General features: G+C 45.2%; 1 protein-coding gene across 1 annotated transcript in view; it reads right to left on the bottom strand.

The window, feature by feature from the left end:
• The window catches only part of MEGF11 (multiple EGF like domains 11), a 590,966-nt gene that overhangs the window by 49,499 nt on the left and 525,140 nt on the right, over positions 1–16,327 (bottom strand). Inside the window, exon 14 of the mRNA XM_058156456.1 lies at positions 8,625–8,753. Coding sequence (XP_058012439.1) covers positions 8,625–8,753 — 129 coding nt within the window. The remainder of the gene's footprint in view (positions 1–8,624; positions 8,754–16,327) is intronic.

Below are 16,327 nucleotides of genomic sequence, written 5' to 3'. Positions count from 1 at the left end.
CGACCAGAACTGGACGCTTTTAACTATTTTAACTATTTTCATCAAACAGCTACAGTTCAGCAGCTTCTTCCACAGAGATAAATGCACTCTGTACATTAGAGATGGGTTTCAGCAAGTTCTGATCAGTTCTGGAGAACCGGTAGCGGATATTTTGAATAGTTCGGAGAACCGGTAGTAAAAATTCTGACTAGCCCCACCCCCATCTATTCTCTGCCTCCCAACTCCCAGCTGATTGGGAGGAAAAGGGGATTATGCAGTAACCTTCCCCTGCCACGCCCGCCAACCCACACCAACAGAACTGGTAGTAAAAAATTTTGAAACCCACCACTATCCAAAACCTTTTCCAGAGCAAATGCTTGTTCATCAAATTCACTGAGAATTAACAGGGGAAAATGTGTAGGAGAGTTTTTGGGCACTGAAATCTCTCCCTTCAAGATGGCAGGGCCAAGATACAAAAGGAATCATGCATTTAACATTCACCCACTTCATTCCTTTTCAGATCAATACCAGAAGCCAAACAGCTGCGTATTTAAATATCAGCCCTGCTTCATACCTGTCAGTTCTCCAAGCCACAAAACCTACCCAAAAATATAAACGGGAGAACAGGAAGACCTGCAAAAGGATTTCTGAATAATCTGGGCAAACTTGTTATATTAGGGGAAAAGCAGGGATGAACTCCTCCACGGATTGCCACCGGTTCACTGCCCACGCGTGTGTGGTGCGCGCCAAACACATGCTGTGTGTCAAACATGCACTGTGCACGCATGCACAATACACACCAAAAGCACACTGTATGTGGGCGCATGCACAGTGTGTGCCAAAACCATATTGCGTGCGCATGCGCAGTACACACCAAATGCGCGCTTCGTGCAGAAAAAGGAGACTTAACAAGGTAAGTAGAACAATGGGGGGGGGGAACAGCTTTGCCACGCAATTTAGATTCGCTAGAAAACAGGATTTCCTGCTTTCTAGCTAATATAAATCACGCAGCACAGCTGATCGTTGGGAATACCGGTTCAAATGAACCGGTAGCTTTTATCACTACCAGTTCGTCTGAACCGGTGCAAACTGGTAGCATTTCACCACTGGGGAAAAGCCATGAACGTGTGTGGTATTAGGCAGCATTGTGTTAAGGGCCTCTGGTGGCTCAGACTGCTAAGACAGTCTGTTATTAACACAGCTGCTTGCAATTACTGCGGGTTCAAGTCCCACCAGGCCCAAGGTTGACTCAGCCTTCCATCCTTTATAAGATAGGTAAAATGAGGACCCAGATTGTTGGGGGCAATAAGTTGACTTTGTATATAATATACAAATGGATGAAGACTATTGCTTGACATAGTGTAAGCCGCCCTGAGTCTTCGGAGAAGGGCAGGATATAAATGCAAACAAACAAATAAATAAATAAATAAATAAATAAATAAATAAATAAATAAATAAATAAATAAATAAATTTTAAAAAACGACATAAGTTGCAAGGAAAGGGTGCACAACTATGTGTAAAAATTGATGCAGAAATGGGAGAAATAAGATTTTGAAGCTGGCAGACTTAAGAATGGAATGAAAATGAAGTTTATCGGCTATTCTGAAATTGATGCAGCATTTTTAGGGCAAGAAAATTCTATCTTGAACTACATCAAGTTCAAGTGCAGGTTCCCACATTATTTGAAGCTGTCGGGATCCTGCTAAGATTGAGAAGATGGATAAAGTGCACAAATAAACACATACGATGGCTTGTTTAACCAATCATCTTGGCTTCCAGCGACCCAGACATTCTGGCGTTTCACAATCCCTTTTAAAAATGAAATATTTGCCACTGGCCCAATTTAGCAGGAATGTAGAGGAATTTCTCAAGCCTTTTCGAAAAGTAACCACCCACAAAATTGATAGCCTGCCTAATTTTTATTTTGATTGACAGCCGTATTGAACTCGTGGAAGACCTACAATAAAAGCAAAATTGCAGCTGTCTGGTTTTATCCAATCCCTACTGTATCACTGGAGGTTTAATGTATTTTGCAACAAATGCTGTTTAATATCCCGTGCTGCACAATGAGTATGGGGGAAAAAAACAAACCACATTCTAGGGACCTGCTGGTGTTCCCGGCAATGCCCCGTCTCTGGTGAAGGTCTTGTTTGGAAAATGCTACTTTTAGGATCCGCAGATGTCAATCTTCTGTCTGGGCAATTTAGAAAAAATGACTACCTGTGTTTCTAAGACTCCAACAAGTAAATTACACCTACGAGGAACTGTAAAAGAATTCCCCTTCTCCCTATAACAACAGGGACTGCACCATACAGAATGGTCAATTGCTTAATTATTTCTTCAGGAAAGTTTTGAAAAGAATCGCCTTTCCTTTAAAACAATTTTAAAAAAAAATCCTGGTCTTTTGGGTGGATTAAGGCGGAGTATTAAGTGGAGAACCTCTTAGGAGTGAAAGATTCAAGTAGAACTCTCGGCCGACTTTAAAATTTTGTAAAATAGGTATAGTCGCTTGGTTGAAAAGTGCCCTTTTCGAATAGAATAGAATAGAATAGAACAGAATAGAATAGAATAGAATAGAATAGAACAGAACAGAATAGAATAGAATAGAATAGAATTCTTTATTGGCCAAGTGTGATTGGACACACAAAGAATTTGTCTTGGTACATACGCTCTCGGAGTACATAAAAGAAAAGATACATTCATCAAGAATCATAAGGTACAACACTTAATGATAGTCATAGGGAAACAGTCAATATAAATCTTAAGGGTACCAGCAACAAGGTTACAGTCATACAGTCATAAATGGAAGGAGATGGGTGATAGGAACGATGAGAAGATTAATAGTAATGGAGACTTAGTAACTAGTTTGACAGTGTTGAGGGAATTATTAGTTTAGTAGAGTGATGGCGAATAAATAGAATAGAATAGAATAGAATAGAATAGAATCTGGAAGGGACCTTGGAGGTCTTCTAGTCCAGCCCCCGGCTCAAGCAGGAGAACTTGTATCATCTCAGACAAATGACTGTCCAGTCTCTTCTTAAAAACTTCCAGTGATGGAGCGCCCATGATTTCTGGTGGCAAGCTGTTCCACTGGTTAATTGTCCTCACTGTTAGGAAGTTTCTCCTTAATTCCAGGTTGCTTCTCTCTTTGTTTCTTGTCCTGCCCTCTGGTGCTTTGGAGAATAATTTGACCCCCTTCTTCTTTGTGGCAGTGCCTCAAATACTGGAATACTGCTATCGTGTCACCCCTAATTCTTCTTTTCTCTAGACTAGCCAGACCCAAAACCTGCAGCTGTTCTTCATATCTTTTAGTCTTCAGGCCTTTAATCATGTTAGTTGCTCTTCTCTGCACTTTTTCCAAAGTCTCAACATCTTTTTTGAGCGTGATGACCAAAACTGGATGCAGAATTCCAGGTGTTGCCTTACTAGGGCTTTATAAAGCGGTACTAATACGTCGTGTGATCTTGATTCTATGCCTCTGTTTATACAACAAAGGATTGTATTAGCTTTTTTGGCTGCTGCTGTTGCACACTGCTGGCTCATATTCAAGTGATCCACTAGGACTCCAAGGTCCTCTTTACTATTTATTGGGGTCTTTGTGTAACATTAGTTGCAGAGGTATCAGAGGAAAAAAGGACGTTAGAATTTTAGCAACAGTCCTCTAAAGACAGGGGCTCTCAACCACGGGCCACAGCTCACTACCACGCTGTGGCCTATTTGGAACTGAGCCGTGCAAGGAGCGGGGCGAAAGTCTGTGCAACTCCACTTGTGCGAGTGAAGAGTGCTCATGGTAGCGCACAAAGCTCCATTTGGGTGAACAGCTGATGCGCGTGCACCCACTGCTCCCACAAATGGAGTTGCATGCGCAAGCACGCGCAAATGCCGCTCACACAGAACTACCCCCTTTCCTCTCCCCTGCCATTCCGCAAAGATTGGGGATCGCTGCTGTAATGGAGACAATATCATTTCCTTTTAACGACCCCATAATCCCTTGTTGGGGTGAGGTCCTGGCAACTGAACGGAGCTGACTGTTCACTGACCGGATGCCCTTCCTGTCACCGATGCGGAGTTATATTCAGCAGATATATTCTCAACGTGCCGAGAGAGAGAAATACCTGCCTCTACCTAGGATCGAACTCACAGCTTCCTGATTATGAGGCCACCACATGGTGGCTCAGCGGCTAAGACGCTGAGCTTGTCGATTGAAAGGTAGGCGGTTCAGCGGTTCGAATCCCTAGTGCTGCGTATCAGAGTGAGCTCCCGTTACTTGTCCCAGCTGTTAACCTAGCAGTTCGAAAGCACGTAAAAAAATGCAAGTAGAAAAAATAGGGACCACCTTTGGTGGGAAGGTAAGAGCGTTCCGTGCACCTTTGGTGTTGAGTCATGCTGGCCACATGACCACGGAGACGTCTTCGGACAGCGCTGGCTCTTCGGCTTTGAAAGGGAGATGAGCACCGCCCCCTAGAGTCAGGAACGACTAGCACGTATGTGAGAGGGGAACCTATACCTTTACACCACTTTCTAATGGAGACAATACGAATAATCTAATTGTGTAGAGCGGAGTGTGTACGTGTGTTTGAAACTTCGGTTTTCTCTCCAAAATAATGTGGTCAAGACACTGTTTTCCCTCCATCAGCTCACAGTGGGAATGAAATCCAAAGTCCTCTCCCTGCCCTGCTCTTTATGCAGCATTTCTACGGCTGAGAGTCATGCCCAGAGTTTCCTATGATGTTTATTCAGAAATAATTCTCCAGCTAAGATCCCTTCCAACCTTAATTAAAGGCTTCCTGCCTTCCGGTTGTGCCCTTCTGTTGTTTCCTGTTGGGCACAGCTGGGAAATTAACAATGAACAACTAGATCATTATTATTTTTTTCCCTGGCCCTCTTAACCGTTCCTTATTTCTGTTCCTGGCACGGTGGGAAAATTGCATTAAAGGGTCTTCCTACACTCCCCCGTCTTTATGGGTTCCATATTTATGAAGTGAAATAATATCCTATCGAGGGGGGTATAGGAAGGATTTTTGTAATTAAATCGCTCCCCCTACAAATTGTCATTAAGCAGTAATTAGGAGAAACTCTTTGGGGGCAATTAATAGACTATTCAGGAGTAATTCTAGCAACGATGTTCCTCGAGAACCAATAAACTGGGCTGCGTGTCCCGACTGGAAGCTTTTGATTAAACAAGCATTGACACGAAATCACCAATCAAGCGTTTCCAATAAGATACATGAATGGAGGGCAATTTTCATAGGGAACATTCGGACGGGAACCAGATGGCGTCAATAAACATCAGAGAAAGAGGATTACTCATCCTCTGCCCATTTAGAGATTTCCCTTAACCCAGGGGTCTGCAAACTTGGCTCTTTTAAGACTTGTGGACTTCAACTCCCAGAGTTCCTCAGCCAGCTTTGCTGGCTGAGGGACTCTGGGAGTTATTTATTTATTTAATCATATTTATATACCGCCCTGTCTCCCAAGGGACTCAGGGCGGTTTACAGGCACTAAAAACAGATAAATAGAATATAAATACAATATAAAACATTTAAAAAACTTATTCTAAAGCCCGTCCAATTAAAAATAGAAATAAAACCCAATTTAAAACCCAAAATTTAAAATCTAGCTCAGTCCTGCACAATTAAATAAGTATGTTTTAAGCCCGCGGCGGAAGGTCCGAAGGTCCAGCTGGCGAAGTCCGGGGTAGATCGTTCCAGAGGGTGGGAGCCCCACAGAAGGCCCTTCCTGGGCGTCGCCAGGCGACATTGCCTCGCTGACGGCACCCTGAGGAGACCCTCTCTGTGAGAGCGCACGGACGGTGGGAGGTATTCGGTCGCAGTAGGCGGTCCCGTAAATAACCCGGCCCAATGCCATGGGCGCTTTAAAGGTGGTCACCAAAACCTTGAAGCGCACCGGAAGGCCACAGGAAGCCAGTGCAGTCTGCGCAGGATAGGTGTCATATGGGAGCCACGAGGGCTCCATCTATCACCAGCGCAGCTGCATTCTGGACTAACTGTAGCCTCCGGATGCCCCTCAAGGGAGCCCCATGTAGAGCATTGCAGTAATCCAGGCGAGGCGTCACGAGTGCGTGAGTAACCGTGGATAGGGCATCCCGGTCCAGAAAGGCGCAACTGGCGTACCAGGCGAACCTGGTGACGCTCTCCTGGAGGCGGCCGTCAAATGCTCTTCTAGAGACAGCCGTTCATCCAGGAGGGCGCCTAAGTTGCGGACCCTCTCCATCGGGGCCAATGACTCGCCACCGATGTTCAGCAGCGGTTAGCTGACTGTGCGGGATGCGGCATCCACAGCCACTCTGTCTTGGCGGGATTGAGCTTGAGCCTGTTTCTCCCCATCCAGACCCGTCGGCCTCCAGACACGGGACAGCACTTGATAACCGTTGGGGTGGTTCGGTGTGAAAAATACAGCTGAGTATCATCCGCATACAGCTGATACTTCACACGAAACCACTGATGATCTCACCCAGCGGTTTCATGTAGATGTTAAACAGAAGGCGAGAGGATCGACCCTGCGGCACCCACAAGTGAGGCGCCTCGGAGCCGACCTCTGCCCCCCTGTCAACACCGTCTGCGACCGGTCGGAGAGATAGGAGGAGAACCACCGATAAACGGTGCCTCCCACTCCCAATCCCTCCAACCGGCGCAGCAGGATACCATGGTCGATGGTATTGAAAGCCGCTGAGAGGTCTAATAGGACCAGGGCAGAGGAACAACCCCTATCCCTGGCCCTCCAGAGATCATCCACCAACGCGACCAAAGCCGTCTCCATGCTGTAACCGGGGCGGAAACCGGACCTAGACCTGCAGTTGAAGTCCACGAGTCTTAAAAGAGCCAAGTTTGCAGACCCCTGCCTTAACCTAATTTGCAGTTATTGTGAATACAGGTAGTCCTCGACTGACAATCGCAACCGAGCCCAAAATTTCTGTTGTTAAGTGAGTTTTGCCCCGTTTGACGAGCTTTCTTGCTACTGATGTTAAGTGAATCACTGCAGTTATCACATTAGTAACCCGGTTGTTAAGTGAATCTGGCTCCCCCGTTGACTTTGCTGGTCAGAAGGTCTCAAAAGGGGATCACGTGACCACGGGACGCTGCGACCGTCATAAATATGAATCGGTTGCCGAGCGTTTGGATTTTGGTCACGTGACCATGGGGGGATGCCGCAAACGGTCGTAAGGGTGAAAAACGGTCGTCCCTTTCTCCAGTGCTGCTGTAACTTTGAACGGTCACTAAATGAGCAGTTGTACGTCGAGGACTATTTACAAATATATCGTTATCCCTCAATGATTTCAAGACACTTCAAGAAATTATTTATCTTCTCCATGGCTGCGTTCAGGTAAAGAGCTACCAGGTCCATTCATTGAACACTGACTTTGTATAAGGTCTTGTGCCTTGGGCGGGGATGGGGGTTGGACTAGAAGACCTCTAAGGTCCCTTCCCGGCCTATGACTCTAACATACTAAGCTTGGATGACAGCAGCTATGGTTAATGGTTGTTTTGGTCTGAATCTGCTGATCAGAAACAAATTATGCAGCCATATAGTATGCAGATCTTGAAGATGGGTTAACTCAGTGGTCGGATTCAGCCGGTTCGGTCTGGTTCAGGCGAACCGGTAGTTAAATTGCTGACTGGCCCTGCCCCTCCCTGCCCCTTCCAGGAGTCCCCATGTGCCCCATTTTGGCTCCTTGGTAAGTGCAGGGAGGCCTACTAAGCCCAAAACGGGGCGTGGGGGAGGGCAGCGCATCCCCCCCCATGGCCCGTTTTTGCTTCCAGAGGAGTGTAGAAGGCCAAGTGCTGCCTGTCACAACCCCTGGCCACGCCCACCATGGCCACGCCCACCCAGCCAGTCATTAGGGCAGAGAACCGGTTGTTAAATTATTTGAATCTCACCACTGGGTTAACTCAATTGGGACGCGGTGGCTTAGTGGGTAAGATGCTGAGCTTGTCGATCGAAAGGTCGACAGTTCAGCGGTTCGAATCCCTAGTGCCGCGTAATGGGGTGAGCTCCTATTTCTTGTCCAGCTTCTGCCAACCTAGCAGTTCGAAAGCACATTAAAAAAAGGCAAGTAGAAAAATAGGGACCACCTTTGGTGGGAAGGGAACAGCGTGTCATGCGTCTTTGGCGTTTAGTCATGCCGGCCACATGACCACGGAGACGTCTTTGGACAGCGCTGGCTCTTCGGCTTTGAAATGGAGATGAGCACCGCCCCCTAGAGTCGGGAATGACTAGCATGTATGTGCGAGGGGAACCTTTACCTTTACCTTTTACTCAGTGGTGGGATTCAAGTAATTTAACAACTGGTTCTCTGCCCTAATGATTTCTTCCAAAAATCAGTTTACCAAACGGTTCAGAAAGTTAACAACTGGTTCTCCCGAAGTGGTGCGAACTGGCTGAATCCCAACACTGCTTTTACTGGGTTAACTCACAATCAGGTTAAGCGGGTCCTGAGAACGCAGCCCGTGAATTAAGAATGAGGGAACTAACATTCCAGAAAGCGAACCTAAATAAGTGGCTTCCACTAGCAAAATACTTTAAATTAAAACCTACCTATTTACCCCATAAATATACATCGGTAACCTTAAAAGAAAATGGCTGCAATGGTATGCAAACTAAAAAGATGATGGGTCTCTCTTACTTTGTGAGCAATCTTTGCCGATCCATCCTGGGAAACACTGGCAAGAGCCATCCGTAGGATTGCAGGTCCCGTTGTTGGTACACAGACACAACTCAGCACAGTCTTTCCCGTATCTTCCACTTGGACACACTGTGGAAACAAAAGCAAGCTAATCAGGATTGTGTTGTGTTGAATCCCCTCTTGAAGCTCACCATGTTGCGTAGTGTTGAAGGAGACGAGGCTCTCCGAGGAGTTGCCCGTTGACTTTTGGTCGACCTTCTACCAGTTCCTGTTTTTTGTACAATGGGTAAAGGGAAAGAAACTTCTTGTGCCTCGCCCGCCCTCCTCTCCGCAGCTCTCCCATCTCCTCCTATCTGAGCCAGAGACTGATAGTGAAGAAGAATGGCCTGGCATGCCCCCAGCCCCCAGCCCTGGCACCATGCCTGGACAGACTGAGCAAACAAACCTCCCTCCTACAGCGTGTGAGCATGAAGCCAGCCACGAGCTAGAATTGCCGGAAGACGAAAAGTGGACAGATCCCCGCTTCCGGAGAATGGAGAGGTGACGTCAGCAAAAGGAAGGGAGGGGCAGGCCTGGATAAGTGCTGAGTCATGGAGCCACACCCCATGGCCTATATAAAGGATCTGCTTTTTGGCATTCCTTGAGTCAGGCAAAGTCTCATCTGGTTGCTGAAGTCACACCATGGCTTCCTGCCTGCCCTGAGAACTCTGACAGGAATTTGGCAAAGCTGCAGAGGCTTCATGGCCACGCTGGGTACAGACTTCCCAGACCCGGCCGTCAGAGGAGGAGGGGGACACGACAAAACTGAAATTTAATCCAGACAAGATTTCATTTGGAAGTTCTGTATCAAGGACCGCAACTTGTGTTGAATGGGGTTGTCCTGTCCAGCAGGAACCGAATTCATAGACTGTAGAAATTCATGAACTCAAAACTCACTCTGGAGAAGTGCAGATGGACAGTCCACCAGCTCTCACCAACTTAGACGGCTACACCAGCTGTGACCTTGTCTAAAATCAGATTTACCATTTTTTTAAACTTCGTGATCTCCGCTTGTACCTTTGCAATGCAGTCTAAGTACAGCTGCCTCTGGAAGGTGTTCAAGAAAAGGCTGTCCAGATGTTGGCAGGATAAAAACTACTGGAACGCATATTACTAATTCTGTGTCAGTTTTATTAGTCAGGTTATGTCTAGCCCAGGAGTCTGCAAACTTGGCTCTTTTAAGACTTGTGGACTTCAACTCTCAGAGCTGAGGAACTCTGGGAGTTGAAGTCCACAAGTCTTAAAAGAGCCAAGTTTGCAGACCCCTGGGCTAGCCTATCAAAGAGAAAGGGGAGACATAATTGTCTTCCAGCACTTAAGCCAGGGGTGTCAAACTCAATTTCATTGAGGGCCGCATCGAAGTTGTATTTGGCCTCGGAGGGCTGGGGCATGGCATGGCTGGTGGGCGTGGCCATGGTGGGCGTGACATGATACTCGTTTCCGGGGCACCTGTGGTGGCCAAGTGCTAAGGCAGGACTTCTCTGAGAACCTGCCTCACTCTCATTATAATCTCCTTCCTTCCTTCCTTCCTTCCTTCCTTCCTTCCTTCCTTCCTTCCTTCCTTCCTTCCTTCCTTCCTTCCTTCCTTCCTTCCCTCCTCTTTCCCTTTCTCCTTTCCTGTCCCTTCTTGCATGCTCAAATGCAAAAAAGGGGAAACATTTCTCCTTTTGTTTTGCTTTTAGTTTGTTTTGATAGCCCAATGCCAGTAAAAATGGAGCTCCATTATCGCTGGCAGAGGCTGCAAGGGCCGGTCTTTGCTCTTTCCAGGTGGATCCCAGGGGTCGGATCTAAGCATCCTGTGGGCTGGATCCGGTCAGTGGGCCTTGAGTTTGACACCCCTGACTTAGGCTGTCACAGAGAAGAGTGTTGTGACCCAGGCTCAAGTAGGTAAGTAATAAACTTAGTCCATGGAAAAACAAACTTTATTTGAACAGCTGGGAATTACTTCATTCCCAGCATCCAACTCAAAGTAAAACAAATGCCTCCCAACACAAATTCCTCAGTTATCTCATAAACCTTAGTCCAATTAGGCAAACTGCCAAAGGCCCTTCCTGGCAAACGTCCAGAAACCACCAAAAAAAAAGACGTACACGAAGCAGAGGATGAAGCAGAAGATGCAACTACAATGTTGTTTTCCGGCAAAACTGAAACACCAGTGTTGGTCTGTTTTAAGCCTTATGGGAGGGGCCAATCATCTCTTGGCCCTACTCCCGAGTTGTCCTCTTTGCTTGAGTTGCTCTTGCCTTCTGGCAGCTCTTCTCATGCGTGCATTAGGAACAGGTTTCTCCTGTTCCTCTGCCTCACTACTATCAGTCTCTGAAGGCTCTGGAGTCCACACCTCACTTCCTGATGGCCCTGGCCTCACCTCAGCCCCATCGCTGTCTGACTCCGTTGCCAGTTCCGTAGGCTGCTAACGAACCTCAACAAAGAGGGGGTCAGCCTATTCTCCAAAGCACCTGAAGGCAGGACAAGAAGCAACGGACGGAAACTAATCAAGGAGAGAAGCAACCTAGAACTAAGGAGAAACTTCCTGACAGTGAGGACAATTAATCAGTGGAACAGCTTGCCTCCAGAAATCGTGGATACTCCATCACTGGAGGTTTTTAAGAAGTGACTAGACAGTCACTTGTCTGAAATAATATAAGTTCTCCTGCTTGAGCAGGGGGCTGGACTAGAAGACCTCCAAGGTCCCTTCCAGCTCTGTGATTCTATGCTCTATGCTTACTATGTTGGATTCATAATGTTAGCTTGGGTTAAAAAAAAAAAGACTCCCAGATGTTACAGGATTTATTATTGGAATATGCGCTCATGTATACCAATGTGTCAAGACTCAGCAGGTTGTTTTCGTGGACTGTTCTATAAGATTGATTTGTCTGTGCAAAAAGGACTCAGAGCTGTTTCAGTGATGGCCTCAACATTTGCACACTCCATACTAATGAGTTATGTATGGCTTCAACTTTTGCCTGTGTTTAAACTAATATTACTTATTTCATGATGCTTTCCCTTGTACTCCGTCTTTTCATCTCTGCGACGTTAACATTAAAGAGTAATTTAATGTCTTAGTGCCTTTATTTATTATCTCTGCTCTTTTATCTCTTTGTTTCTAACTATAATTTACAAGGTTCTATGATTGGTCAAAGTGCAGCTTTGTGATATATCAGACATTTTCAGCAAAGCCGCTATTCTGTCCGGATGCAAAACTGCTTCATCAAAATACAGCAAATGTTATGCAAAGCCCCACTGTCTTGGGAAATGAGTTCCATATCATGGTAGACTTCTATCTAATAAATCTTCATTCTCCAAGATGCCGTAAAGCTGGAGTAGAAGAAGCCTTCAAAAAAGTTCATACTTCTCACAAACCATTAAACTCCACCAAACTTGTGAATCTCAAGCACGTCCGTAATTGATGGATCTAAGAATTTTGAGAGAAGGACAAAAATATTCTGTTTAAGCAGGAATGGGCAGCTACAACCGCAATGCTAATTTGTTATTAAAGTTCTGAAAAAAGGACTGCGTTCCCGTGCTATTAAAATTTCAGATGCGTTCTTGCAACTGTCATGATTTATGGCCCAGATTCCTTACATGGCTATTAAAAATACTTGGAAATATATTATTCCTAGCTAAAGTGGCCCCTTTTACTACCTACCGCAGATCAGACATGCATAATCTGAGGGCCACAGTTAGCTCCTGAAAGCTTCCGAGGTGGCTTCCGGAGCTCCAGAATTTACTACCAGGCTGTAATTTTTAGCATGACAAAAGATGGAAAATGTTACATTTTCTGGAGAATCATCCTAGTCAGTGTATTTCATTTTCACTGGATTTAAATGCAAATGTGAACTCACTTTCATAAGACCTGTTCAAACAGGCTGGATGACGATCTGTTCAGGTTGTTGTAGAAGTGGATTCCTGCATTGGGGAGAGGGTTGATCTTAGATCAGGGCTGCCAAACTTGTGGCCCGTGGGCTGGATGTGTCACACACTATGCACACATCTCATATCTGGTTTAGCAACGGGGAAAAAAGTCATGACACATCATGTGATGTTGCAACGGCGGAAGTTTGAGACCCCTGATCTAGCGTTGTGGTCCGCCAGCAGCCTGTAGAGCTGGCAACGGAGTTGGACAGCGATGATGCTAAGGAAGAGCGTGGGCCAGTCCTGGAAGCTGGGGAAGGCCCGGATGAGGGCTCTGTGTCGGAGGTAGAGGTGGGGCCAGGGCCATCGGGGAGTGAGGTGCGGACTCCGGAGCCTCCAGAGGCTGACAGTTGTGAGGCAGAGGAACAGGAGGAGCCTGTTCCTAATGCACGCATGAGAAGAGCTGCCAGAAGGCAACAGCAGCTCAAGCAAAGAGGACAACTCGGGAGTAAGGCCAAGAGATGATTGGCCCTTCCCATAAGGCTTAAAACAGACCATCAATGGCGTTTCAGCTTTGCCGGAAAACAACATTGGTAGCTTCATCTTCGTCTTCGTCTGAGTCTTGCCTTTATTTTTGTGACTTCTGAACTTTTGCCAAGAAAGGCCTTTGGCAGTTTGCCTAATTGGACCAAGGTTTGCCAGAGAACTGAGGAATTTGTGTTGGGAGGAATTTGTTTTAATTTAGTTGAACTACATTGGGAATGAAGTAATTCTCAGCTGTTCAAATAAGTTTGTTTGTTTCACAGACTAAGCTTCCTACTACCTACTTGGGCCTGGGTCACAACATCTAGATAACCCTCCAGGTCTCTTCCAACCCTTACATATTGTAGAATTACAGAATGACAGAGTTGGAAGGTACCTTGGAGGTCTTCTAGTCCAACAGTCTGCTCAAGCAGAAGGCCCTATACCATTCTGGACAAATGGCTTTCCAATCTCTTTTTGAAAATCTCCAATGATGGAGCACCCACAACTTCTGGAGGCAAGCAGTTCCACTGATTAATTGTTTTCACCCGTGGTGGGATTCAATATTTTTACTATTTTTTTTCTGTGAGCGTGGCTTGGTGGGCGTGGCAGGGGAAGGATAACGTAAAATCTCCATTCCCTCCCCACTCGAAGGGAAGGTTACTGCAAAATCCCCATTTCCTCCCGATCAGCTGGAACTCAGGAGGCAGAGAATAGATGGGGGCGGGGCCAGCCAGAGGTGGTATTTACCGGTACTCCGAACTACTCAAAATTTCCGCTACCAGTTCTTCAGAACTGGTCAGAACCTGCTGAATAGCACCTCTGGTTCTCACAGTTGGGAAAATTCTCCCTAGTTCTAGGTTACTTCTCTGCTTGATTAGTTTCCATCCTTATTTCTTGTCCTGCCCTCCGGTGCTTTGGAGACCCTATCCTCTCTGTAATTCAGTGATGATTGACTTGATATAAGAGGGTTTATTTAGGAGCAAGCTCCTTAAAGATGAATAAGAACATTTTAAACCACATTTTCAATTCAAAAATCGGATAAAATGTGGCCCACCTGCGATTTCCACTACCGGTTCACCTGAACTGATCCGAACCGGTTGATACCACCTCTGCCATGTTTCCCTGAAAATAAGATCCTAGCCTGGTTTTTCAGGATGCTCCTAATATAAGCCCTACCCCAAAAATAAGCCTCAGTTAAGATCATCAGACAGATGCATTTGAGTACCGTATTTCCCCGAAAATGACCTAACTGGAAAATAAGTCTTAATCTGTCTTTTGGAGCAAAAATTAATATAAGGTCTTATTTTCGGGGGGAACATGGTATCTGTGTAAGTAGAGATATACTCTGTGAACTGCTAGGGAAGGTCTGTTTTTGCCCTCTTCCTGCCCATCAGACATCCCAAACTCCATTGTCTCTTTGTCCTCTGGGTTAGCAGCCCCTCCCTCCTACATCTCCAGACGACATTCCAACATGGTAAGTTAAAATGTTTTAATTGATTACTTTTTTCCGGCAAATCAATTAAACACCAAAGCTCTAGTTCTTCTGGGTTTTACTTGTTTGATTTTTGTTACAGGTCATCTTAACAATTGAGCCCGAAATTTCTGTTACGAAGCGAAACGTTTATTAAGTGGGTTTGCCACATTCTACGACCTTTCGTGCTGCAGTCGTAAAGCGAATCAACCACAGTTGTTAAATGAATCAAATTGCTGTTAAGTGAATCTGGTTTTCCCATTGACTCTGCTGGTCAGAAGGCCGCCAAAGGTTAGGGTTAGGGCAGGCGTCTTCAACTTCGGCAACTTTAAGACTTGAGGACTTCAACTTTGCTGGCTGAGGAATTCTGGGAGTTGAAGTCCACAAGTCTTAAAGTTGCCAAAGTTGAAGACCCCTCGGTTAGGGTAAGTCATGAATATGAGCCAATTGCCAAATATCTGAATTCTGATCGCATGACCATGGGGATCCTATAATAGTCGCAAGTGTGAAAACTGGTCATAAGTCATTTTTTTCAGTGCCCTTCTAACTTTGAACAGTCACTGAACGAACTGTTATAAGTCGAGGACTACCTGTATTGTTAGAAATAATTTGTTTTGAACTGCCCGTCTTGAGATAATACAAATATTTTAAATTCAACGACTAGCCTTGTGGTGCAACCAAAACAATCTGGAACTGAACACACTCAAAACCGTAGAAATGGTGGTAGACTTTAGGAGAAACCCTTCCATACTTCCACCTCTCACAATACTTGACAACACAGTATCAACAGTAGAAACCTTCAAATTTCTGGGTTCTATCATATCGCAAGATCTCAAATGGACAGCTAACATCAAAAACATCATTAAAAAAGGACAACAAAGAATGTTCTTTCTGCGCCAACTCAGAAAGCTCAAACTGCCCAAGGATCTGCTGATCCAATTCTACAGAGGAATTATTGAGTCTGTCATTTGCACCTCTATAACTGTCTGGTTCGGTTCTGCAACCCAACAAGAAAAACACAGACTTCAGAGGATAATTAGAACTGCAGAAAAAATAATTGCTACCAACTTGCCTTCCATTGAGGACCTGTATACTGCACGAATCAAGAAGAGGGCCGTGAAAATATTTGCAGATCCCTCGCATCCTGGACATAAACTGTTTCAACTCCTACCCTCAAAACGACGCTATAGAGCACTGCACACCAGAACAACTAGACACAAGAACAGTTTTTTCCCGAAGGCCATCACTCTGCTAAACAAATAATTCCCTCAACACTGTCAGACTATTTACTGAATCCGCACTACTATTAATCGTTTCATAGTTCCCATCGCCAATCTCTTTCCACTTATGACTGTATGACTATAACTTGTTGCTGGCAATCCTTATGATTTATATTGATATATTGATCATCAATTGTGTTGTAAATGTTGTACCTTGATGAACGTATCTTTTCTTTTATGTACACTGAGAGCATATGCACCAAGACAAATTCCTTGTGTGTCCAATCACACTTGGCCAATAAAATTCTATTCTATTCTAAAAAAAAATTCTATTCTTTCCACTTATGACTGTATGACTATAACTTGTTGCTGGCAATCCTTATGATTTATATTGATATATTGATCATCAATTGTGTTGTAAATGTTGTACCTTGATGAACGTATCTTTTCTTGTATGTACACTGAGAGCATATGCACCAAGACAAATTCCTTGTGTGTCCAATCACACTTGGCCAATACAAAATTCTATTCTATTCTATTCTAAAGGATGACCTGATAGTTATCCTGATAGAGTTCTAGCAATCAGCATCTATTAT

Source organism: Ahaetulla prasina, chromosome 13 (genome assembly GCF_028640845.1).
Source record: "Ahaetulla prasina isolate Xishuangbanna chromosome 13, ASM2864084v1, whole genome shotgun sequence".
Taxonomy (NCBI): Eukaryota; Metazoa; Chordata; class Lepidosauria; order Squamata; family Colubridae; genus Ahaetulla; species Ahaetulla prasina.
Note: the sequence above shows the minus strand (reverse complement) of the source record. Positions and strands in the feature narration are given on the sequence as shown.